The sequence below is a fragment of the Lutra lutra genome, chromosome 14 (genome assembly GCF_902655055.1).
Source record: "Lutra lutra chromosome 14, mLutLut1.2, whole genome shotgun sequence".
NCBI lineage: Eukaryota > Metazoa > Chordata > Mammalia > Carnivora > Mustelidae > Lutra > Lutra lutra.
Window position 1 is genome coordinate 4,664,842 of NC_062291.1, and position 26,769 is coordinate 4,691,610.

At 43.1% G+C, this 26,769-nt stretch overlaps 1 protein-coding gene across 2 annotated transcripts in view; it reads right to left on the reverse strand.

Annotated features, from left to right (window-relative positions):
• PCNX2 (pecanex 2) overlaps nt 1–26,769 on the reverse strand; it is a 280,264-nt gene that overhangs the window by 136,559 nt on the left and 116,936 nt on the right. The window contains exons 16-19 of one of the 2 annotated variants that reach the window (XM_047702153.1): nt 19,438–19,547; nt 18,250–18,346; nt 5,070–5,162; nt 4,094–4,172 (exon numbers count right to left, since the gene is read on the reverse strand). In XM_047702153.1, the coding sequence (XP_047558109.1) occupies nt 4,094–4,172; nt 5,070–5,162; nt 18,250–18,346; nt 19,438–19,547 (379 nt within the window). Of the gene's footprint in view, nt 1–4,093; nt 4,245–5,069; nt 5,163–18,249; nt 18,347–19,437; nt 19,548–26,769 lie in introns of both variants that reach the window. The other variant, XM_047702152.1, reaches the window with a different exon arrangement.

Consider the following 26,769-nt stretch of genomic DNA (forward strand, 5'->3'; position numbering starts at 1 on the left):
ATGATACAGTGCCCCTCTTTGTCTCTTCTTATAGTCTTTGTCTTAAAGTCTATTTTGCCCAATATAAGTATTGCCACCCCAGCTTTCTTTTGATATCCATTTACATGAAAGATGTTTCTCCATCTCCTCACTTTCAATCTGCAGGTGTCTTTAGATCTAAAATGAGTCTCTTGTGGACAGCATATAGATGGGTCTTATTTTTTTTATCCGTTCTGTCACCGTAGGACTTTTGAATGGAACATTTAGTACATCTATATTCAAAATAATTATAGATAGATATGTATTTATTACCATGAGATAAATTTTCAAACAGATTCAGCTTCTTAGTCTTTTATAACAGAGGCTGATCAATGAAGTCATTTGTTTGGAATTACCATCACAATTCAGGATCATAGATTTGTCTTATTTTCTAAAACTACAGTGCTTCTTAAACATTTGGTCTTGGAAAGTTCCATACTTGACTAATACGGTGCCATCTGTAGTGCCGTCTACTCTGTTATCTTGTTATTTTCAGCATGAATCACTCCGATTGAACAATTTCACATCCCATTAATATGTCAGTTATAGCCACATCACCATATGTCAGCTAAACTGTATTATGAGTGATAGAATTTTATTCTTTTAGCTCAAATATTGGTGAAACGTTTTGTTGGGGCTAGGATGGGATAAAGTTTATGTAAATGAGTCCCCAAAGTAAAGAACTGAATTGGCTAAAAAAATACATGTTTCAATTTCCAGTCTTCAACTTATTGTAGACTGAATTTTATATCAAAATTTATTTTGTATCTCCACATAATTTTATATGTCAAGTAAAATTACCTATCAGAGGTATGCAGAAAGGAAAGTAAACTGAAAGTAAGTCTGTACACCAAGTTTAATTTGTTCTAGCCTATAGAAGTTGGGTGATATTTAAATGAGTTGCCGTTCAGTAAGCACATCTCTGTGCCCAGCATCACAGTAAGCAGTGGCGAGCCAGCACGAGCAAACAGGCATGTTGCTCACATTCACTTGAGAGACTATGATGGAAAGGGAGGTTCAGGGTTGCAGCCGGGAAGTGAGTCTGACCCAGGTGGTCAGGGAAGGACTTTTAGAGGGACTGGTTTTTAAACAGAGACCTGAAGGCTGAATCATCTGACCTGAGTCAAGTCTGTTTCAACCCAGGATTAAAGCTTTGTAGAGCTGGCCTGGGACGACGGCACGATGGACTCTTCAGAGCTTACCGCAGTGATGAAGCCCTTCTGGATAACAATGACGGCGGCACCATGCTAAGAGCTGCATTTACAAGCTACACACAATCAGCGCGCTATACCGAGAGCAGAGCAGGTAGCAGAGAGAGCACCGGACCGGAGGAAGATGCCCTCCGTGCTGGTCACACACTGGCCACAGACTTGCTGGGACCGAAGTTATGTGCCTTGACTTCTGCAGGCTCCCAGGGTGGGATGGCATTCCATGAACTCTAAGACGGGACAGCACATGTGCCTCACCTCACATGTCAATTCAATGCCTGCCCCGGGCCCAGTTTTTGGATTGTTCTCAGTTAGCGATGTCTGCCAGGGGACTAGGGGATTCTGTGGCTTTACCACAAATCTGCTCACCCTGCTCTGCTCTTCTTTTCCAGTTATAATACTCTGTGATCCAATGAAGAGAAAAGATTTGAGCACAGTTTTCATGTTAAAAGGTATACTGTTGGTCTGAATTTCCTGTGCATGTTTTCTTAGGAGTAGAAGAAATAAAGAGTGAACTATCTAGAAGGCAGAAGGCCAGGGGCAGAGGAGGAAGGAAACTCAGGACTCGGATGATACCAAAATGAGTAATGGCTTTTCAATGAGTTCATACCAACATATTTTAAATATTTGGATTTTCCGTCTATGCACACAATTTTGAAATGCAATCTGTTCTTCATTACATGCCTAATTTGTCAAATCTATTACTTTTGGCTAGAATTCAGGTGGCTTATGAACAGCTAATGCAGGCAAAGGAGAAACATCCACAGAGCCCGTGCTCACAAGCATGAGCTCCCAGCGCAGCATATGGGACAGAGACCCAGCACCGCCTGGCTACTGGCCCTCAAAGAGGAGCTGATACATGCAAACACGCTCACGTTACTTGGACTTGAATCCGGTACTGAAAAGGCCACACAGGTTTAAAACGTCCAAATGATTCTGTTTTGAACTGGGCTCCATTAGATTCCGGGAAGAAAACCACCACACTAACAAAATAAGCAAACTAAAAACCAAAACCAAAGCAAACCAGACAAACTGGTTTTGAACTAAAGTCCTGACTGCTGAATTCCATATTGTCCCTGCGAACTCCACACTCCGAACCACCACAGTAAGCTGAGCCTGAGCCCCGCCTGTCTTGCTGTTCTTTCTCTCAATTCGACAAGTTCTCTGTGCTCATCCCAGGGCACCCAAAGAGCTAAGCAGAGGGAGGGGTAGCTGATACGGATACAGAGATGCATGCAGCCTCTCGAGGCAGAGCCTCACACTTCAAATCTCCACCCAAGATCAGTGATGCCGAAATAACAACCCCTCCCCCAAATTCCATGAATTTCACCCCAAAACTTAGTCTTCCTAAAGATTTAGAAGATGAAAGGGGGATGTGATCTGAATACTTTCAGAAGCTCTGTAGACATCGGTTTCCTCTGGTTGCTCTACCTGGCCACCAGCAGGCACACCTGTCTGGGATACGCCTCTCTGCACAGCGAGATGTAACATGAACTAGCCGTACACATTGCCCTGCTCTGAGCCCATCTTCCTTCAGGTTTCATAACACTGAATATCATTTACATTGAAGTAGCACCTGACATCAAACAGAACATTTAAGAAATGTATATTATATGTATTAATTTAATTAAAATATATACATATGTATACATGAATATATATATAAATATTAAGCACGAATATATTAAGTTTCACCCTTAAGCGAGCTGCTGGTGTTGCAGGTGGGAAGAGGAAGTCTCTGAGGGCAGGACAGTTGGGGTGATGACCCTTCTCCACCTTCCGAACCCCATCCGGGCAGCAGACCCATGAGGCCATGTCTCTCCACTAAATGATCTACACTTTTCCCTAGTCGGCTGTTTTAGATCAAGGTAGCTCCTCATACCCACCCCGAGATGCACCTTGACGAAATGCTCTTAACAGCATTTTAAGTGATTCTTCTGCGTCTTCATTCTTAGATTATTTTGCCCCCTTTTCCCTTTGTCGCACTAGTCCACCAAAGTTGCTGCTGACCAGCCTTGTGAGTCCAGTCCACTCTCGCAGCTCAGCAATCCTGGCCCCACTCACATACCCGTGTGCCTGGACAGAATGACAACGGACTGTGTCCCTCTACAACAGAGGGGGTACAGAGGGCTATAAAGTTATACCCAGTGCTAGCTCATTATAAACTATAGCTATAAACTCTGACCAATGCCTTCAGTGTGTCTGAAAATGGGGATAAATCAATCCTTCCGCCATCCGTTGATCACAGAGCAAGGGAAGAGCTACCAGAGAAATTCCCGAGATTCCTTATCTAGAAGCTCTGACACTGTCTAGATTATGACCAGAAATAGCCCTGAGAACTCCTAAAGCAATCAAGTATGGGTCTAGGTCTAAGTAACCAGAGCCAGTGAAGCGAAGTTCAAGGGTTCAGAGGTCCGAAAGGTTCAGCAGTTTCTGCTACATCCCCGCCCAGCCGCACTGCCCCCCGCCAAAAACCTTTGTAGAGGATGGGAGGGCAGCGAGGTGTTCTTCCCAGTCCCCAGCCAACTTAAGCTGGAACAGCATAATCTTGAGGTTGGAGTGATATAAATTAATCTTCCCCAATACTAAATAACCAAGTACTGTTTTTATACAACAGAGTTCTCATTCACTCCATTTTTAGCTTTCTTTTCTGAAACAATACTGTATACTCCAAGGTACACAGTCTCCTTTTTTAAAATGATGGTAAGATAGATATAATGTAACATCTAACAATATAACGTAACATGTAATCATTCTTAAATACATAGTTCCAAGGCATTCAGGCATTCACATAAGTTGTGCACACTGTGGTATAAAGGATGCCTACCGCTGCACCACTGGTGTTGAACGAGGGATATATTACTGACCTCTCACTTCCCGTTGCTGATACTCTCTGTTTTTAAGAACGGGGTGTGCAATCCACATCCACGGATGGTGCTTGCGGAGCTGAGGGAGCATATAATGGGTCACAAATCCCACCGAGCCAGCCAGGGCAAACAGCACAACACTGAGAAATGGCTGTGGTACAAGAGGGCAAATCTCATTGTTTAGCCTCGTAGGAGAGGGGAGGGACGTCCGTGAATAATCCATAACACTACTGCCCTTCCCCTCTTCCCTCTAGCAGAACAGAGAGGCAACCCCAGTTCTCGTTACAGACTTCCAAAAATTTCTTCCATGCAAAACCCACCTGTGTTGCAAGCCACTAAGTGGGGGGCCAGGGGGAAGGGTTGAGAGCTGGCCCCGGGAAGTTCAAAGGCCAAGGGAAATCTGCCCTTGGCTGTGTTGCTGTTGTTTTTAAAAGAAGAGGTCAAGAATAACCAATGCAACTAACAAGACTCTCCTTGTTGGAAGGAGCCCCTCAGCACGTAATACTTCCGCTCGGAGAGAGTAACTGTTGGAATGTCAAGCCAGAAACCCCATCTAGAGCTCGCCACTTGTTTTTCTAACTGAAAATTATGTTTCAAAGCTCCTTTTGGCTCCAGGACCTCTGTCTGACTCCTGATGTGCTAATGCCTCCAGTCTCTGCTCCCTGCAGGGTGCCGTCAGCCTGACTCACTACCACTGGGTCCCAGGATGTGTGCTGATGCTCTAACAAACAGCACAGCTCCCGGGTGTGGGAGGACAAAGGATAAAGCACTTGAACCCAATCTGCCATGTGAACCAATTCTCATCTTGGGTGTAACTCCTCGCAGCACACAGGTATGTTCCTTAAACCTCTTAGCTGGTGTCCTGTTTTTCTCCTCCGGCTCCACTATCCTGCCAATGCCCTGGAGCTCCACAGCGGGCTCTGTTGTTAAGGAAGCTAAGAAGGTGGGGAGAGCATAAAGTCGAATGGATACGTACTCGCAAGGACAGGAACACGGTGCTGGCACTGATGGCAAATGACAAAACAGCAGCCACCGAGCAGATAACGAGATCCGATTTTAAGATGTCCTTCTGCAAAGAGAGAACCAGCTGTAAAGTCTGCCCTTCTTTGTTCTCTCAGTAACTCTGTAGTCACCGGTCAAGTCAGGGAACAGGATACTGACTCTGGATACCCTACTCTCCTGGCGTATCACTTACCTGATGTGCTCCCAGGGACACATACGGGATGGGCCATCTGTGAGAACAAGGCAAAGGGTGGGGAAAGGGGAATGCACAGGGCGAGGTCGGCCTGCACCTGCTAGCCACAGCAGGAAACAAGTTTTCTATGCATATAAAAGGCATAAGGTTCTTCTCTACGAACACAGATCAGATACAAGAGCCCATGGTCTGGTAAAGGAGGGTAAAGTGTTCATCTTGGCTTCAGTAGAGCTTACATGCAGGCTGTTTGCCAAACAGAAGCCTCTTACACATTCACTTATTTCTTTGGACCAGAAGATTTCACAGTTTAATTCCCCAGTCGGATTGGATAAAGGCCACTTCCAAATCATTTAAATCATGTATCATGGACATGTATGCAGAAAATGAAAATGTCAGTAAGTTGCTAATAATTTTCCATCACATAAAATTGCGGTGTAAGCGGGGGCTGGGGGAAATCAAAACAATGTTAGACCAAAGGATGTTATTAATACTGCATGAATATTATAGGGAGGATGGCCTGTTCGTGCAAATCCAGCACAAAAGCGCTGGCTGGTAGATCTTAAAGAGACACAAGGGACCATCACATTTTTTCTTTCTACAGAGGCCAACTCGCTGCAGTACACAATTATTGAACATTTTAAGGTACCACGCACCGGAAAACTCTGAAGCCATCGCTATAAATATATCAATATCTCATACTGAAAGGGAATAGTGCCTTTTAAATCATTGTTTTGAATGTTCTCTGCCAGAAAATGATATCTGTGTACATCTGTTTCCCTACATTTTTTTTTTCTTGTTTTTAAAATTAAAATGTGGCATTCTTGCAAGTCGTGCTGCTGGCTTTCTGAGTGAATTAGCACCCAAAGTGATGGGAAGAAATCAGAAAGACAGCTTAAATGGGGTAATAATGAACCTGGAGCCATATGATGAAAAAAATCAACCCTCCTGGTAAAAGTAATTAATAATACAGTGAAGAGGGGCACCTGGGTGGCCCAGTTGGTTAAGCATCCAACTGCTGATTTCAGCTCAGGTCATGATCTCAGGGTTGGGATCAAGCCCACATGAGGCTCCACACTCAGCAGGGACTCTGCTTAAGATCGTCTCTCTCCCTCTCCCTCCCTCTTCTCTCCTTCCTGCCCCTCCCCGCCTCATGCGTGTGTATACACATACATACACTCTCACTCTCAAATAAATAAAATCTTTTAAAAATAATAATACAATGAAGAGATATATTCTCAATGTCCATTTACCAATTATCTGCTAAAGTTGTTCTATAATTCACATACAGGTATTGAATATGGGAAGAATCATACAGTGATAAACTAACTTCTAGATTTATTCTTAGTAATGGTATAAATAATATGGCTAAAAAGTGGTTAAGAATTTCCCTGATTTTTGAGCAGGGAAAATCTTTTTTTTTTTTTTTTTTTTTTTCATTCTGAATCTATAAAATTTTTGTGATCACAAGGTTTTCACCAGAAATTTGCTATTAATGAATGGCCAAAATTCAGGTATCCTTTCATTCCAAAGATTTACAAAAGGCCAGACTTTCCTGAAGGAAAGATCTGTATATCATTGAATCTTTAGGCTATGAAGAGAAGTTAACTTTTCCTTCCTGTTTCTTACTGACATGGTTTTATGTCATTTAAATACTACTGACTGCTAACCCAGAAGGGAAGATAAACATTTTCTCAAATATTCTAATTTGAATCCTGCCTAAGGCAAAGTGGGCCATCAGGGCAACTTCTGGGGAGAGGAGGGTTACATTTCTGGGTTCCTTAAAGCAAGAGGGAGAATGAGCTCTGGTGATTGTTATTTTTTTCATAGTTGGATGACATATGGGAATTCCACTGATTTTTGTCAGTGTCATGAGTATCCGTTGTAAATGCAAATGACTGCATGGCCTTTTTTTATTCAAATGTTCCTCCTGCCCATTTCTTTTCTGTATTGTATTTTTTAAGCAGGTCTAGGGAGATATACCTGACATACAAAACCCTGCATGTGTATAAAGAATACCACTTGGTGAGTTTTAACATATGAACATCCCCATGAAATCCATAATCATAATTAGGGTAAGTAGCACAGCCATCATGCCCCCAAGTTTCCTCCCCTGACCTTCCCTAACCTATGCCCCCTTGTCTCCTCTGTCCACAGGAAACCACTGATAGGCACCATCACGATGGTTTATCTCATTCCCTAGAATAGGATGTAAGTGGAATTGTAGAAAATGTATCCTTCTCTGATCTGGCTTCAATCACTCAGTGTAATTATTCTGAGAGTAATCCAGGTTGTTGTCTGTATGAATAGGCCACCGCTGTTTATGGCTGTGTAATATTCCTTTGTGTGCACACAGCTGTGGGTAGACATTCGAGATCTTTCCAGTTTTTGGTGATTACAAATAAAGCTATGAATATTCATGGCCATGTCTCAGAACATGTGCTCTCATTTCTCTTTGTAAATGCTTTTAGTAGAATGGTTGGAACACATAGTGGGTTTATACTTAACTTCTTAAGAAACTGCCACACAGGGGTGCCTGGGTGGCTCAGTCAGTTAAGCAGCTGCCTTTGGTCTTGGGCTGTGATCCCAGGGTCCTGGGATTGAATCCCATGTCTGGCTCTCTGCTCAGCAGGGAGTCTTCTTCTCCCTCTCAGTCTACCTATCTCTCTGCCTCCTTGTGCTCTCCCTCCCTACCCCCCCCCACAAATAAATAAATAAAATCTTTTTAAAAAAGAAAGGAAAAGAAACTGCCACACAGTTTCCCAAAGTCATTGTAACCTTTTTGCATTCTCACTGGCAGTGTGTGAGAGTTCCAATTACTCCATACCCTTGCCTACCCTTCGTATAGTCAGTAATCTTTATTTTAGCCATTCCAGGGTTGTGTAGTGCTGTAACAGTTCTCAGAAAGGGACAATTTTACCTCCTCAGGAACATCTGGCAATGTTCTGAGACATTTCTGACTATTATATTTCAGGAAGAGGGAAAGTGACCTTGGCATCTGGTGGGCAGAGGCCAGGGATGCAGCTAAATGTCCTACAATGCACAGGACAGTCCCTGACCACAGATTTATGAGGCTCAGGATATCAACAGTGTGAGGCTGAGAAACCTTGATGTAGTGCTAATTATGGCTTTAATTTGCATCTTCCAATGACTAATGATGTAGACCATAATTTCACACACTTAGTTTTTAAAATACCACTTATAATAGCATAAAAAATATAAAATACTTAGGGATAAATCTGACAAAAATGTACAAGACCTGTACATTCAAAACTACAAAAACCTGCTGAAAGAAACTAAAGAAATAAATGGAGAGACATACCATGTTCAGGGATTTGAAGATTCAGTCAGTATTACTAAGAAGTCAATTCTGACCAAACTGATATACAGATCCAGTGGAATCCTAATCAAATCCTAATAGTACTTTTTTGTACAAATTGCTAAGCTAGTTCAAAAATTACTTGGAAATGCAACAGTCTGAGAAAAGGTAAAAACAACTTTGAAAAGGAAGAACTAACTTGGAAGATATATAATATCTGATTTCAAGGCTTATGACAAACCTGTAGGAATTATGAATTGATGGTATTGGAGCAAAAATATATATAGATCAGGAAGACAGAAAAAAGAGCTCAGACCGAAATATATACAGTCAATGGATTTTAAACAAAAGTGCCAAGGTGAAATGACAGCTTTCCCCTAAATGAGGGGAAGATAATTTTTCAGCAAATGGAACTGAACAACTAGCTATCTACAAAAAAACAAAACAGCAACAAAGAAACCTTGACATTTCCTTCATGTCACATATGAAACTTACTTAACTCAATGTGCATTATAAACCGAACTTAAACTATTGATTTATCAAAGAAAGCATAAGGGGAAATCTTAGTGAGCTTGGGTTTGGCAAAGCTTTCTTAAATAGAACATTAAAATGTGGAATTTTAAAAGAAAAGAAGTCATTAAATTGGAGTTCATGAAAATTTTAAACATGTTTCTCTTCAAAAATACATTGTTACAAAATGAAAAGGCAAGCCAGGGACTGAGAAAAATAATTGCAAAATATATACCCAACAAAGAACTTCTATCTATATTAATATATAAAGAACATTAAAATAAGAAAATATGTTTAAAATTAAAAAATAAATTCAAAATAAGTTTAAATTTTTAAAATTTAAAAATAAGAAAAAGGAACTTTAGAAATCAATGATAAGAAGTCAAACAATTTCTCTCCATCCCCATTCTCAGCTGCAAATAGACAAAAGTTTTGAAAAGATTTATCACCAAATATGATGGCAAAAGGTAATTATTGAGATTTTCAAGCTAGTGTTAATTTTTTTAAAGATTTATTTATTTATTTGAGGAAGGAAGAGAGAGAACAAACAGGGGAGAGGAACAGAGGGAGAGGGAGAAGCAGACTTCCTGCCGAGCAGGGAGCCCAATGTGTGGCTTGATGCCAGGACCCCTGGGATCATGACCTGAGCCAAAGGCAGACGCTTAACCACTGAGCCACCCAGAAGCCCCACAACTACTATTCTTACAAACCTTTCTTTTCCTTGTGTATTGAATTGAGTGTCTTAAATGCAGTACCATATAACAAACGTGATAATATTATCTTTTTAAAAGCAATCTTGAAAACACCCAGACTTCAGAGACTTTTCTTGTGTCCTATAAAAACAGCCTTTAATACTGTAAAGATTTATAATTTTGGTTTTCTAATTAAATGACTTTGATGATTTTAATATATATTATACATCTCTGTTACTAAAAGACGTAAGAATGTCTGAGGTTTTACTTTCAGTTTTGTTATACGAAAGGAGAATTGCTGGTGTTGCCTTTCTTCCTCCGCGTGCTTGGAGGCAAATAACTCCAAGTCTGTTGAATTACTTATTGAAACAACAGGTTTAGAATCTTCGCTTCATTTTGATAAATATCCTAAGTCTTAAGCGTGAACCACAGGATGTTAGGTATTGCGAAAATCAGTGTACAAAGTATCTGAGCAAAATGCAAATTTAGGTCTCTGCAATTTTCTAGCATGAATAAATGTTTCCATTAGAGGATAACATAATATTGCAGCCCTCTATAACACAGAGAAGAAAGGAAATAGATCATCCGTGATCATTATATCCTGACACTAACAGCATTAGCATTTTTATGCTTTCTGGGTCAGTATTTTTGCCTGCGAGTGCTGAGGCATGGATCTAGCTGCCACCGTGATGTGTGTGGGATTATCTGTGCATATTTTATAAAGGTCTGATCATAGTTTACATGCAATTTTATACATTTTTCAGCTGCACTTTCTTTTGTAAGCACTATCTGTATGTATATTATTGTAAGACTTACTAACAGTCACTTAATGACAAACGAATTTTTTATCTTGTGATGCCATAAACACACACACACATACACATACAAACAGGGCCGTAGTGGAAAGGCGAAACATTAATTTCACGAACGAAACTGAATGTGCCATGTTTAGGCAAGCGTTTCCTGACCGCTAGGTTATTAGATTGTTTCCCACGTTTTACCATGATGGATTATGCTGCAGTCGTGATCTTTATGCGCCTAAATCTTTTTTTCCTATTTTAAGTTCGTTCTCTAGAACAACTCTGACAAATCAACTTACTATATTATAGGTTATGAATATAGGTTTATAATTCTTGACAAATTATGCTTTCACAGATGATTCTACTAATTTACACAAATATAAACAATATCTAAGAAATCTCATCTTGTCCCAGTTGGCAATATCATTGTTTTACTCTGTGCTGATTGAGTGGACAAGAAAGAATGCCATCTGGGGCACCTGGGTGGCTTAGTTGGTTAAGCTTCTGACTCTTGATTTCAGCTCAGGTCAGGATATCAAGGTTGTGAGATGGAGCCCTGGGTTGGGCTCCATGCTGGGTGTGGGGCCTGCTTAAGATTCTCTCCCTCTCACCCCCAGTCATGCACATAAATGCTTTCTCTCCCTAAAAAAAAAAAAGTCATCTAAATTTAATTTACATTTCTTTCTGTAAAAGTAGGGTTAAATATAATTTCCACAATTACTTGTGACTATTTTATCTCTAAATGAAATATATATACATATATATATCATTTGATTAGCATTTTGAAAATTAAACTGTGAGTTGTTAGTATAACAAAGATATTTAACTTTGTCAAATTTGCAACGAATATTTTAACAAATTCTTTAATTTTATTGCCTTTAAACCTATAGACGTTTAAAAGTTTTATGTACTCACATCTAACTGTGTGTGTATGTGTGAGTGTTTTATTTATTTTCATTTTATAGATTCCAAGCCTGGAAAATTATCCCCTTTCTAGTATGTGAATAAATGTCTGATTTTATTTCCTACTTTTTTGAAAATTTCTTTTAAATTGTTAAAATTGTGGGCCAGACATATAAGAAAGTGCTTAAAATATGTATGCACAATTTAAAAAATAATTATAATGTGAATACCTCAGTAACTATCAACTGATTCAAGAAATCTAGCTTTCTAGTACCCAAAAAATCCCTTATCTGGCTCCCTGATCACAAAGTCTTCTTTCCCTTCTTGGGGGCTCCATATTAACTTCCTGGACTGTGGTGAAAGTAAGTTTCTTACTCTTTGAACAAGAATGATTTGCTCCTTGTGTACACAAGGTAAGCAGTTTGGCTGGCCTATTTTCACCCAACAGATGGCACCAGATGTGTCCTGCTTCCTTTGTTCAACATTACGTGGCTAAGACTCAACCCTGCCATTACGTGCACGTCCAGTAAGCAACACTGTGTACTACGAATTCCACTGCTGATGCCATTTCCAACGGCTCCAGCTTAGGGCCCTTATGAATAAACGAGATGAGGAACAATCTCATATGTGTATTCTGGTACAAATGTGCAAGATTTGCTCCAGGGTAAGTATCCAGGAACAGAACTGCTGGGTGTACTGTGTGTCCTCAACTTTATGATACCTAATTGTTTCCCAAACAGAAACACTAATTGATACTACCACCAACAGTACATAAGAATTCCCTTGCTCTACAGTTAGTATTGTGAAAACTTTTTTCATTTTCGGTTAGTCTAGGAAGTATGAAATGTTAACTCGGTGTGGTTTCAGTGTAGAGTTTCCTGATTATTAATTAGCTCACACGGGTATTCATGGTTTGGGTGTTTTTATTTCCTCCCTTGTGAAGTGTATTTTGACCATTTTTAATTGAGATACCTGGCTTTCTTATCGACTGATAGCAATTTTCATCACCTACTACTTTATAGTAGTGCTTTCTCTACTATATATATTTAAAAAATCATTTCCCAGTCTGTGTATTATTTTTTAATACTCTTTTTTGGTTATTATTTGATAAATCAAAGTCCATAATTGTAATGAACTTCCATTTTCTTTTTTCTTGTTTGAAAAAGTCTTTCCTACCTTAGAGTTATCCTGAAGATAACTTCCTTTATTAGGATTCCAAGCACTTTCAGGTTTTCTCATCTCTGTTGGTTGTATAACCCATCTGGAAGTGCCACACAGGAGTCCTATAATGTTTTGTTACTGATGAAGAACTCTTTTTTATCATCCCGTTTCTCCCTCTGTACAGAGTAGGAAGTTACGCGCTGCGTTTCTACTCCTTGAGCACTTACACTAAACATTCCAACATGCAGCCTTCACTTACCACGGTTTTGAGCTAATCCGTACCTTTATTTGTCTCCTGGACATTACTAAGAATTTTTAAGTCTTGGGTCCACTTCTCCTTCCAGCCAAAGTTGTAGGTTATCCTCTTCTTATGGTTTTATACATTTAACGTTTGTTTAAATTTCTCTTTGCGCTTTCATGCAAATTAGACTTTCCATCTGAGACCATCTGTAGAATGGTCTCAGCATTACATTTAGTGAGTCTCTCAGCTTCCTTTTGCCTAAAATATTTTCACTTTGCCCTGCTTTGAAAGATATTTTCACTGGGCCCAGAATTCTACCTTGGCAGTTACTTTTTTTTAACAGAACATTAAATACATCAGACTTCTGCCTTCTATAATTGATTGTGATAAGGGAGATTTTGTTTGTCATGCATTTGAATGTAATCTGTTCGGTTTGACTGCTTTAGGATGGTCTCTGTCCTTGGTGTCTGCAGTCTCACTATGGCTTGTCCCCTGTGGATTCTTACATTTTACTCTGCTTGTCTTTCACTGGGATGCTTGAATCTCCAGATCGGAGCCTTTCATCACTTCTGGAAAATTCTCAGATAGGATCTCATCAGACATCGATGATGTGCTGGTCTCTCTCGCCCCCCACTTCTCTGAAATTCTGATTAGTTTTATGCTAGGTCTTCTTTCTTTCACATGTCTTCATCTTTATTTTGTATTTCTTAATTGTTTGTCTGCAGTGTTACATCCCTGGATACTTTCTTCTTTTAGTTCACTAATTCTCTCATCAGGGGTGTCTAATCTTCCATACATGTGTCCCTGTGTGTGTGTGTGTGTGTGTGTGTGTGTGTGTGTGTGCGTATGTGTGTTTTGTTTTGTTCAGCTGCTTCATTTTCTGGTTTGTTTTTTGGTTAGGAAGGTCTATTTGGTTCTCTTTCAAACATACTGGATCATTTTATTATTTTCTATTGTCTATAAGTTTTACTTTTCATTCCGTTAAACAAAGTAGATATAGTTCTTTTAAAATACGTGTCTAGGGGCACCTGGGTGGCTCAGTCAGCTAAGTGGCTGCCTTTGGCTCAGGTCATGATATCAGGGTCCTGGGATTGAGCTCCTTGCTCAGCAGGGAGCCTGCTTCTCCCTCTGCACTCTGCCCCCCACAGCCCCCAACTCTCATGCTCTCTCAAATAAATAAAATCTTTAAAAATAAATAAATAAAATAAAATCTGTGTCTGATAGTTCCAGTATGTGAAGTACTTGAAGACCTATTTCTACTGGTCCCTTGTTTCCTTGTGTAGTTAATTTTTTTTTTTTTCTTCTTATTGAGAGCTGCTCATTTTCCTTAGAAAACTGGTTTGGGAAATGCTGGAGACCTAGGAGGAGCAGATATTTGGTTTTGCCATGAGGTGCCTTTTCCAGTTTCCAGTTTGTTCAATCTCTAGTCATAAATTTAGGGATTTTGTGCCATGCAGGTGTTAGAACTGGGACTGAAAACCTGAGGCAGATCACAACACCTCCAAGGTTCCATTGTTCCGCTCCACACCGAGGTCCCTCTGCTTGCATTCCCCTGGCACTGCGAACCGGAGGGATTTCTTCGGGTTCATCATCCCTCCGAGGGTGGGCGCTTCAGGGATCCAGCCCCATGAGCACAGGGTCTCCCATCGCACACTCGCCTTGGCAGCCTTGGGCTTTGGTTTCTTACCCCCCCCTTCCCCCGCAGCTTGAGGGCTGACAACTGAGGCTCAGGGACCCCCCTGCTGGGCACACGCCCTTGAGGCAAAAGAAGCTTCCTGCTCTGCTTCCTCCTGGTTCCCCTGTTCACTTAAACTTTGACTTAATAATTCCTTATCCTTTTGTCAGTTTTTTCTCACACCTAAGGACTTTTTTTTTTTGCATTTTATTCAGAATTTTCAGTTTTAATCAGGAGAGAGTTTGGTGATAATAATTCAGTTTGCCATAGAATCAGAGATGGAAAAGTCTCATTTGATCTTTGTCTTTCTAACTTACATTGGTGTCCGGTGATGGATCGGCACATAGAATTCGATTCTCCCTCCCACTGTTAACAATGACCTTGACACCATACATTGATTAATCCATTCTTGATTGTGACATTTAATTTTCACATAATACATTTGTATTAATAATTGGCCTCCTTTCTGTGTTTTACTGGTTCACTAATCCCATTCTGTGGTCTTGGATGTGTCTCATATTTTTTCTGATTACTCAATCTTTATAATATACTCCTAAATCCCCAAGTGCTAAGTTCCTCTTTCTTATTCTTCTTTTTCAGATTTTTTTAAAAAAACTATTATTAATGGCTATTCTTCTAAATGAACCTTAGAATAATTTCCCCAAATTGTGAATATAATTCCTCTGGAACTGTTTTGAATGATATTAAACCTATAAATTTATTAGAAAGAATTGTCATTTAATAAATCTCAACCTTCCTACCCCAAATCCGGTTATGTCTCTATATCACCGCTTAATGGGAACTTCATTTACATTTTAATAAGCTGCGGTGGTTTCCTTCATTTCTGACACTACTTGTTAAAATCATTCCTATTATCAATTCATATATTTTGTTGCCATTGTCAGTAGGATCATGTTTTCATTATATTTCCTAAGGTTATTTCTGATGTGTTAGAATGCTCTTGCTTTTCTAAATTTCCTTGTCTCTAAGGGTATTAGTGAATTCTCATATTGATCATAATTGATTTTAATAAACTTTTCTGTGCATTCCACATGTATACAATAACGTAATCTACATTTTTTTTTTCTTTTAGGACTTAACACGAGCCAGAACTTCCAAAATAATATTCAATTAACGTTAATGTTTTGGTTCCCTATTTTATTGGTAATTCTAGACACGTTTAATTAATCAACTGGCGCTTGGCACATTGAACATTTTAAATCCATTGTGACATCTTATGTAGTACTTCATGTTCTCACCCTAAAAAGAAGCTGAAGAAGCCTTGGTCCCACACTGCACAACGCAGCAGATCTAGACAGCACGGCCCCCGAAAAACCCAGATGATTCAACCAATGGTTAACAAGAAGCTGTTTGAATTGTATAGCTAAAAATGAGGCTGTTTGTTTTGTTGTTCTGTCTATTTTTTGTTTCTAGGAAATGAGAAAAAGATACAATGGAAGTAACATAGACGAATGGGTGAAGAGGATAGAGACTGGTGAGGATGGGTGAGGACAGAAACAGAAAGACCAGGCTCCTAAGGCCAGGGGATAAGGGGAAACTGAGCCAGGAGCAGAAAGTTGACATTGCTGTTAACTACAGCATGTTGGTAATGAACTGAGTGCGTAGCTGGCATTGCACATATGGGCATGTATAGGCCCACAGATGGGAGTGCTGGGCACCTCTATTTCTAGATCGAGGTTCCTCAAAGCTCAGTCTGTGGGGACAGTCTTGTAAACATTCAGGTTCCCAGGCCCCGTTGCAGGCCAAATGCATTGGAACAGGAGGAAGGGCTGGAAACCGACTTAAGGAGGCTTGTTAGGGGACCCCACATACGAAGTATGAGTCCTTTAAGAACTTTCAGAAAAAAGAGAGAGAGAAAGAAAATCAGAGACAAGAAGGGAAACCTTGTAATCGCACTGAGCACAAAAGGTTTTCTGCACCAAACTCTAAAAGCTGAATCTGGCAGTCCTGTTAAAATATTACTATTAGACCAGAAGACTTTGCAGCACAAAGAACACACACATCACATTAGATCCCCTACCAGCTGTGTGCTCTGCATTACACAAAGCGTGTCCACGTGATGAAAACTCACTAAGGCAACGCCTCGCGCACCACAGCGACTCATCCTAAGGAAGCGCCAGCAGCATCTGCCAAGCAAATTGCTTGTCGATTTCATCGCTATTCGTACATCATTCTTCAATGCAATAAATCAGAAAGCATCTTCATCATTCATGAAATCAAGGAACATCTGGGGAGAACAGTTTTTCTCAGACTTCCACGGGAGAACTTTCGTGTTGACATCAGGCCATTCCCTGGCTTTTAGAGAAACTGACCCAGGAGTGTCAGTTTGACCTTGTCGAGTCTCGGGGCATCAACTTTAGAGATCAGCTTGCTGGTGCTATCTGTGCTTCAATGTCAAATGTTTTCCACCCTTTTTAGCTGCCATCATATCAGCCCCAAAGGTTCACCTACTGCCCTGCTTTGCAAACACACTGCTGCTTTTAAAATTCATGATCCACGCCCTTATTCACAGCGACCTCCCTTTGGTTCCTTGGTGGTGATAAAAAAGGCCCTTCAACCTCCAGCTTCCCCTCCAGCCGCATTCAAAGGCACCAGCAGCTGAGTCTGAATTTTTTACACTATTATCATGTTGACTGAGTCCTGCACATTGTCTTAAAATTGCGGACTGCAGTTTAACTTGTCTAAATTCAATGCGATGTAGTACGTGTTGGATGCTGGCACCGTGGAGACCAAGCCGGACAGAGAGGCCGTTCCCGGCTGGAGGAGCGTGCGATCCTTGGGTCATTAACTGCTGTTCTGTTGGTCTGCTCTTCCTAATAAAAACACAGGACAAGCATGCCTGCGAGACAGCAGTCCGTTCTCTGCAAGCTCAACACGCACATGACTGGGAGGGTACATCATCAAGGAGCACTTACTTTTTAAAAGAATAATGTTTGGGAGTTGATACCAAAGAGGCAACCCCTGCTCCAAGGCCTTCTGAAACCGCCCCAAGCCATTGTCCTGGTGGACAAAGAAAGAGCAACCTTCTTCTAACAGTCTTTGTGTTCTGTTCCTTCTTCCTTCTTTTACTCTTTCCTTTTCCCTTCGTAGGCTTCAACCGGTGTCACGGCTCCCATCTCCCACATCCCAGATGTTAAGTCTTAAAACCCAAGGGCTCCTAACGAAGGCTGTGCAAAGGTCAGCCTTGAACGTGGGCAGAGTACGGGGAGCTCAGCTTCAGACTGAGGCCAGAAAGGTGGAGGGGCTGCTGGGAGCACATCAGGAACAAGCTTGGCGGAAGGTTTGTCTGAGCGGCTCAGACTGGTACACACTGGCCTGCCGCTTGCTGCCAGCAGGGGGCGGAGTGGAGTGACCTTGTTTCACTGGAGCAGCCAAGGAACCTCCATCCTCTGAGGACCCAGGGAGAGCCCACAGCAGGCACAGCCATCAGCCTCCCAGAGGCTGGAGAAGGGGCCACACCCTCCAGGCAGCTCCACGATCCCTGTGTCGTGTGGGCTGCAGACCAAGACAAGGCCCCTCTTCCCGCACTGGTGACTCCTTCCTGGCTGGGGGAGCCCTACTGAGGACCTGAGCTTTGCCCACAAGACTCCACGCCACGTCGAGCAAAACCCTTACATGCGTCATACAACACAAGTATCTCACCACAGACTCCTGCATCTTCTTGGGGAGAGGGTCCTCGGCCAGCTCTTCCAGGCTCGGGTGTAAAAATTTAGGAAGCAGTTTACAGGGAATAAAGGACCTGAAAAGGAGCAAACGCACAGCTGTTACTATTCAAAGTACGTGGGTATTACAATGTTTGAGTAAACCACCTCTCCTGACACCTTCCACTCCCAAATGACAACAGCGGGGGCTCTCTCCTTTAACCAATTCATATTAAAGGAAAAGAGGTACAGGTCAAGTCATCACAAATATCCCGTTTGGATTCTCAGATTCCCTCCTCGTGAGAGTCAAGTGCAGGGTTTGGGTACCCTGACTGCCAGCAGCTAAGCTCACAGAGACTCTCTGTTTCATCAGTCCACCAGCCTTCGGCCTCACCAAAAAAAAAAAAAAAATGGCAGCAAAATGCAACACTTCAGCAAAAATATTTGAGAGGAAAAACTGTGCAAACCATATTTAACTTTTGTCCCTTTTCTGTGCCTTTCATTTTGCTGCACATGGGCAGCGTAAAATGCTGGTTTTCTCTGGCCCACAAAGAGCTAGGGCCATCCAAATATTCCCTAAGTTGGGAAAAATTACTCGAGATGATTATCTGATCACAATCGATAGGTTGATATCGGAAACTCTCGTATCCCATGAAGCATTTCCACTTCCAAAGGGCGTATTTCTCAAAGATTCAAAAGACAAGATTAAAGGAAAGATAGGAAAGTATATTTGAAGTGATCGAAGATGTTTATTAAATACCTTTGAAATGTAGGCGCCAACTTCACTTTGAACCGAGAGAGCCCCACCATGTTGGGAACCCGAAGCAACAGAACAAGACACAAACCTTTCAGAGATACCAGCGTCAGGTCCTCAAAAAAATCACCTGGTGATGCTGCTTAAGGGACACCAAAAGGACCCTTGTCGAGGTGGGAGCTGCCCACACAGTTCATCCAAGGGGAAGTCTAGCAGCCTCTACTCCCGGCCCTGTGCATTTTACTCCAAAAGCAGCAGAGCAAAGGGGACATGTGTGCTGGAAGTTGACCCCTGATTTTCCCCAGTGTTGGGTCCAGGCTGCCTTTCTTCTACCCTCCCTGGTGGCGGGCTAGGTGAGTGGTGAGAGTCCAACTCCCCACTCCGTGACAAGGCGGGGTGGTGGGACCTGGGCCTGGCTGTGTGCGTGTTACTCACAGGAGTACAGAGGGGTCACTGCTCTGCCTGCTCAGATGGTAGGAAAGTGCAACCAAGAGGCCACAGAAGGCTGAGAACAGCGCCGGGATGTGCTGTGTGCTCCACGGCTCCTGGGGAAAAGACATCAGATACCAGGTCATTGCAAATGGTGGTGCAAAACGTCAGGGTCACCACCTGTGAAACACTGAGTGTGCAGCCCCAAGTTCCTGCCAGACATACGTGGTGTGCTGTGGTCACTCCTGCCAATGGACATACCAGCACCTGACGGTTGCACGGAAACCTTGCCTATACATGCACAAACATTGCTTTTTTTACATTTTAAATGTTATTTTATTTAAGTTCAATTAATTAACATAGAGTATGTTATTAATTTCAGATGCAGAGGTCAGTGATTTGTAGCTACATGTGACACCCAGTGCTCATGACATCATGTGCCCAGTTACCCCGTCCCCTTCCCCCACCCCTCCAGCAACCCTGTTTGTTTCTTATAGTTAAAAGTCTCTTATGGTTTGTCTCCATCTCTGATTTCATCTTCTTTTATTTTTCCCTTCTTCCCCCTACTACCCTCTGTTTTGTTTCTTAAATTCCACATATGAGTGAAATCCTATGGCATTTGTCATTCTCTAACTTACCGCATTTAGCATACTACCCACCAGTGCCACCCACATTGTCGCAAACGTAAGATTTCATCCCTTTTGCTGGTTCAGTGATATTCCATTGTGTATATACAATACATCTTCCTTATCTATGGATCAGTCGATGGACCTCTGGGCTCCTTCCACTGTTTGGCGATTGTGGACATTGCTGCTATAAACACTGGGGTAAGGGTGCCCCTTCGGATCACTACATTTGTACCTTTGGAGTAAATACCCAGTAGTGTGATTGCTGGGTCATAGGGTAGCTCTATTTTCAACTTTCTGAGGAACCTCCATACTGCTTTCCAGAGTGGCTGCACCAGCCTGTGTTCCCACCAACAGTGTGGGAGGGTTCCCCTTTCTCCGCATCCTTGCCAACATCTGTCGTTTCTTGAGTTGTTAATTTTACCCATTCTGCCAGGTGTGAGGTGGCATCTCATTATGGTTGTGATTTGCATTTCCCTGATGCTGAGTGATGTTGAGCACTTTTTCATGGGTCTGTTGGCCATTTATATGTCTTTGGAGAAATCTCTGTTCATGTCTTCTGCCCAATTCTTCACTGGGTTCTTTGTTTCCTGGGTGTTGAGTTTGAGAAGTTCTTTATAGATTTTGGATACTAGACCTTTTTCTGATAAGACATTTGCAAATATCTTCTCCCATTCTGTGGACTGTCTTTTGATTTTGTTGACTCTCTCCTCTGCTATGCAAAGAGATTTTTATCTTGATGAGGTCCCAACAGTTCATTTTTGCTCTTGTCTCCCTTGTCTTACAAACACTGACTTTGACACAGGATAGGACAGGGGTAGGGGCATCACAAACTAATTGTACATATTTATGAGTCTATTTAATTAATCTTTCCGGAGAATATTTTTACTTACTCTTTTCTGAAATTAAGTTTAGGATTTATAAGATGTAACATTAAACATGTGTTGCCTCCCTTGAATTCATTATAATGATAATGATAAGAATTGTGTTTCCTAGTGTTTATTGAATCAATGGTTTAAAAGTTATAAGACACATAAACGCGGCATTAGAGATCAAATGGGGACTGAAGAAACTCGGTCCAAATTAGACAGTCCCTAAAGAAAGAGAAAAACCGTTTGAAATGAAAAGAGCTTAATGTGATAGCATCACAGACGCCAGAGATCAACACACTGTGCTTGGAGTGGAAGGAAGAAAATGGCTGACAGTACGTGTCCCCACTGTGAGCATTCCTGGGGGTGGGGAGGCCCAGGACCCCGCAATTGTCCACCCATACTTGGCACACCCTCCAACACCAACATGGTTTCCTACACACAGAAACCTGTGATATGTGCAGCCTTTCCATGACCATCAACAGAATCTACCGGTGCCTTCTGAGAGCTGAATCTCGTACAGGACTGTGAGGCTTTTCTCTGAAGGTTTTGATCCTTTAATTCACCAGGTGTTTCATCAGAGATGCAGGGAATGTTCACGAGGCTTAAAATGAAATATGCGAATGGACGAACCACCCGAGCGGGTTTTCTATTTGTGACTGCTAACATATGCTGGAAAAGCGAGTGTCACCTTGGCAGAGGGAGCGGTTTTGTTTTCAAGGGCCTCACATCTGCAGAAATTAAAATGCATTTCTTTATCTCCCCCAGGGCGAGGGTCTAGCAGCCTGGGAGGGCAGCATCTGGAAGGAAAATGAGACCAACTATGGAGCAGGCGGCGGGGCCGGGGGAGGCCACACTAACCGGCTCCATACACGCCCCTGGAGCAAGGGGCCTCTGCCTGGCACCCCAAGTCCTAGCGTGCTGCTCTAACTTTCCCAGTGTCCTGAAGGTGCCACGTCACAGCAGCTTTTGTGACTGCAGATGCCTTCCCCATCACTGTGCCGGGAAATCCCACCCTCCCATCCTCTCTGCTCCCGTCCGAATTTCCCTCCACAAAGTGCTGGCTTCCGGTGTCCAAGGGAGAGGGGCCCTGCCTCGGTCCTCAAGCCGGCCCTACACTCATGCCCACAAAGTCCTCTTACTCCCTGACCTCTCCTCGTCGGAGGAAGTGGAATCCTCTCTTTGCACTGGTTCCTTCTGTCCTGCCTATAAAAATGCTTTTGCTGACGTCTTCATTTTTTTTTAAAGATTTTATTTATTTATTTGACAGACAGAGATCACAAGTACACAGAGAGGCAGGCAGAGAGAGAGAGGAGGAAGCAGGCTCCCCGCTGAGCAGAGAGCCTGATGCAGGACTCGATCCCAGGACCCTGAGACCATGACCCAAGCCGAACGCAGAGGCTTAACCCACTGAGCCACCAGGCAGCCCCTTGCTGATGTCTTTAAAAAGTAAAAAAGGCCTATTTCCCCTATTTACCCTAGCAAGCCACCCGACTATCTGTATCCCTCTGTCAGTGGCCTTGCAAGGGACCCCTTGGCTTCCTTCATGTGGGGCACCTCCCTGTGGGGGCAGCACCTCTTCACAGGGTGGGCTTTGAACTGGGCCGACCTGGATTCTAACCCGAGTCCTGCCACAGATGGGCTGTGTGACCTTGGCTAAGTTACTCACCATCACTGAGGACCGGGTTACTTTCCTTTTCTTTAGAAAGGGACACAATACAACTCAAGAGTGGCTGCAAGGGGACTCTTCTGTACCCCAGGCCATTTCTTAAGGTTTTTGATGCCAGAGTCCAATGCAGCCCCTACTTGGTGACTGACACCCAGTGCTCTGAGCTGGAAAGCCGGCTCTCCCGAGATGTTTCCTCCCCACGGCCCCCATCAGCTGGTCCCCACATGTCACCGTTGCATCCTTTTGCCCTGGTCCAGCCCTCTCTTCATTCATTGCATCCCACTGGGTCGGGCCTCCACAGCCTCTCTCTTCCCAGTTCTACTGCTAACAGCTTCTTAGCAGGAGGACTGACTGCATCTCCACGTTGCTCCCCAACTCCGCAGTCCCCCCACCAACGTGTCCTCTGTGTCGCAAAGGAACAGTCCTCCTCACCGAAAAAGCATATGAATCACGCTACTGCCTTTCACACAGCATCTTTTCAAGGATTCCTCATTGCCTACTAAAATACATCTACTCCACAGGAAGCTACCTAAGCCAGTCAGGGCCTGACCCTTGCCCGACGTCCCAGCCTCATTCCTCAGGTTTACAACCTACACAACAGCAAACCCATGGAGATACACTGCTTCCTCCCCGCTGCCTTCACACACGGCTCCATCCACACAAAGTACTCTTGTGCTCTGGCCCTGCTCCATTCCCCTCTCCCTGGTGAACTCCTACCCAGGCTTCAGTACCCAGGGTAAGAATTTCTTCCCAGACAGACTGAAGCCCTCCTCCACGCATCAAAAGTATACCTTGAAACTCTTCAACACTTAAGATATTTCACTTCTGCTAGCTGTGGGCATGGGTAGGACTTGGTCCCTCATCTGACAGCCGCTGGCCACAGTCGTGCTTAGAACAGCCTCCCGAGGGGCCAGCTTGCATCTGTCTTTCCCCTGTACTTGGTGCAAATGTCAGGATATCCATGTGTCCGTGAGTGACTGACTGCGAGGGGTCAGTTTTCATGATTACATCGGTCCCTTCTCTGTGACCTATGTGGAAAAGAATTTTCAGCAAGAAAAAAGGGTGAAGAAATTAAGTAGCTTAGATCAAATGTGGACCAGGCAGTGAAGTGCCACCGACATAATTAGACTCGGAGGAAAGGTGACCTTCGAACTCATCTTTTGCTGCAAACAGCGGCTCCAATAACAGAAAAGTTATTCTGAAGTTTAACAGCTTTGTTCTTTCTTAAGAGTCCATTTGTGACACATGCACTGGCCCTTTGCTCTATGGCAGGCACCAATGTACGCCCTTGTCAGGAGGGCAGACACAGGGACAGGGGAGGAAGAGAGCACGCCGGTGTGACGATCCACGTGAGGGTGTGGTGGGGGCCACTCGGCACTCCCAGAGCAAGAAGCAGAGGCTCAAGTGAGTCAAGGGAGGGGCTTTCAATGGCACAGAAGCAATCAGGAGTGTGTGGTCCTTCCCCTCTAGGGCCTTCTAGACAGGCCAAGCTCACGGCTCTTTGGGCCCCTGTGTGTAGACAGACACGCCCTCCTCTATCCTCCCATTTGCTCCTCCGCTCCCTGCTCTGGACACCCATCTAGGGCTTCAGATTGGGCTGTTACAAAAACAAACACAAAAAGTTTTCCAAAAGGAAAAACCCTGCAAAATTTTACTTCCCTCCATTAACTCCTCCGTGTTTGCCTATGCTGTATATTTAATTCACAATTTTGTAAAGGTAGAGGCTTTCCTTTCATACGCAGCCCATAAATATGCAAATGCTGGGAGGGGGCAGAATCACGCTGAAATGGATTTAGTAACTGTGACCACAGAAATAACTGTCACTGCGTGGAGCAGAGAAAAGGTCAAGGGCACAAGCAGAGGCAGAAAGCGATTCTAGGCTCATCAGTTCCTGGAAAAAATGATTCTGTGGAAGGTCCGTCCCTTCTCCATGCCTCCGTTCCTCTTCTGTGAAATAACGGTGGCACCTTTCTTGAAGTATTGTTGTAATGACCCAATGAGATCTGAAACAGCCTTGCCCACCGCAGAGTTGCGTGTCGGAGTCACTTTCTTACCGACTGGAAAAGAAGGAGAACCCGCAATGGATGGTCCCCACAGACAATCAGTTAAATCTGGACCAAATCTATCTAAACAATCAAGTTTGCCTACTTTGCCCACCCAATACACTGACCTAATCTTCTCTCATTTATTCTCGACTTAACTAAATCCCTCCAAAGCAGACATGAAAGGTTCGGTACTGAGGGACCCTCCCTGCTTACCCACTGAGATGGCCACTGGTAGAAAAGCCAGGGATAGGTAAAAATATCAAGTCAGAAACAGTGAAGTAGGAGGTGAGTGATGTCCCCATTCCTTCTACTTCCCGGCATTTGTCTCAGTCTGTGATTACGTATCGGTGTAAGTGACTATTTGATCGACATTTGATCCCTCCACTGGGCCCAGCCCACTGACAGCAGGGATCTGCTTGCCTTACCCCAGGGTGTTCCGAGCACCTTGTGCAGGCCCCCCACCCCGAAAGGCATTTAATAAATATGGATGGAGTCAATGCAACTGTTACTTCCTTACTATATAACGCACACCTAAGAAGGGGAACAGTATGGATCTTTTTAAGTGTCTACAAGTCCAACTTGTGCAGTGAGCAACAGTAGGGTAAGAGTGGTCTCTGTTGTCCCGACTCTGCTGATTTTTTGCACTAAGACACTGGGCAAGCCACAAAGCCTGGGTTTCCTCATCTAAGATAACTACGTAGTGCACACCCCCTAGGGTTACTGTAAATATTGTATGAAATACTATGTGTAAAGTACTTAGTGTAGCCAGTATAAAATGCTCTGCTATTACTATAATCTTTACTTGGTTACTCTCTGTCCGATTGGGCTGCTATAACAAAATATCAGACTCGTAAAGAACAGAAATGTACCACTCACGGTTCTGGAGGTTGGGACGTCCAAGATGGAGACACTAGCGCATGTGGTGTCTGGCTAAGACCTACTTTCCCCTCAGAGCTGGCTTCTTCTTGCTGTGTCCTTATACCATGGAAGGGCTGGGGGAGTTTCTCGAGCTTCCTTGATGAGAGCATCAATCCCATTCACGAGGGCTCATGACCTAAGCACCTCCCACACCCCCCACCTCCTAGTACCATCACCTTGAACTCCAGGATTTCAACTAATGAATTTTGGAGGAACACAAACATTCAGACCACGGCAGATACATGAGAGGACTAAGACCTGCAATAAAACCACATTTCCTGAAAAAATTAAGACTGACATTTAGTCCTTCTCCACAAGGCGAAAAGAACAGTGATTTTTGTTGATCCCTTTTATCCTGTGTCTAAAGCCCAGAGAGAAAATAAGGAAAGAGAAACCCTTCCACAAGATGCAAATGGGACCTCACCAAGACACAGCGTGAGTATCCCAGGCTGCACTGTCTGAACGGACAGGTAACTCTCATCTATTATTTTAAGCTTCTGGTGGCAGACGTCTGTATTCACTCCTCCATACATGTGGTTTATTTTAAGCATAACTAATAGCTTCAGGCTAACCTGTCTGACCCGAACAGACAGCAGTGTGGCCAAGAGGGCAGGACAGAAGGAATGAATATTTCCTCTACCAGGAGATGGTGATGAAGGAGAGAGATGCCGGAAGGGCATCCACATCCTTCCCAGAATAAGGGTCAGATGAAAGACGGCCAGGAGTCCATATTCCAGGCACAGCTCTGCACGTTTCGAAGCCCAACCTCAGTTTATCACACAACTGAATCTTAGAACCTGGGCTTACCTGAACTTTGACAGATTGCAGAAAGGCAGACCGCCTGGGTCTCCCTCAGCTCTCTCCTGGGAACAGCCTCAAGTTCAAGTTCTTAACCTTGCTCTCATTTTCAACAGATCCAGATATAAATATAGATACATAGATACACATTCCTCACTCTCTCTCTCTCTCACTCTCGCTAGATACATATTCTTTCATGTGTGGTATCAGAATTTGCAAAACCAGGCCATCTTCTGGAAAGATTATTTTAGCTTTAGAGGAGATCTCATAGCTGAGCAAGACTCACCCATTCAAATTATCGATCAAGTAAGAAGACAGGAAGAAGGGAAAAGACTTGCCCAAGGGGGCAAGATGGGGATGAAGCCCCCAGTTCAGTGCTGTGTATACCCCGCTACCCTAAATGTCTCTGCAGG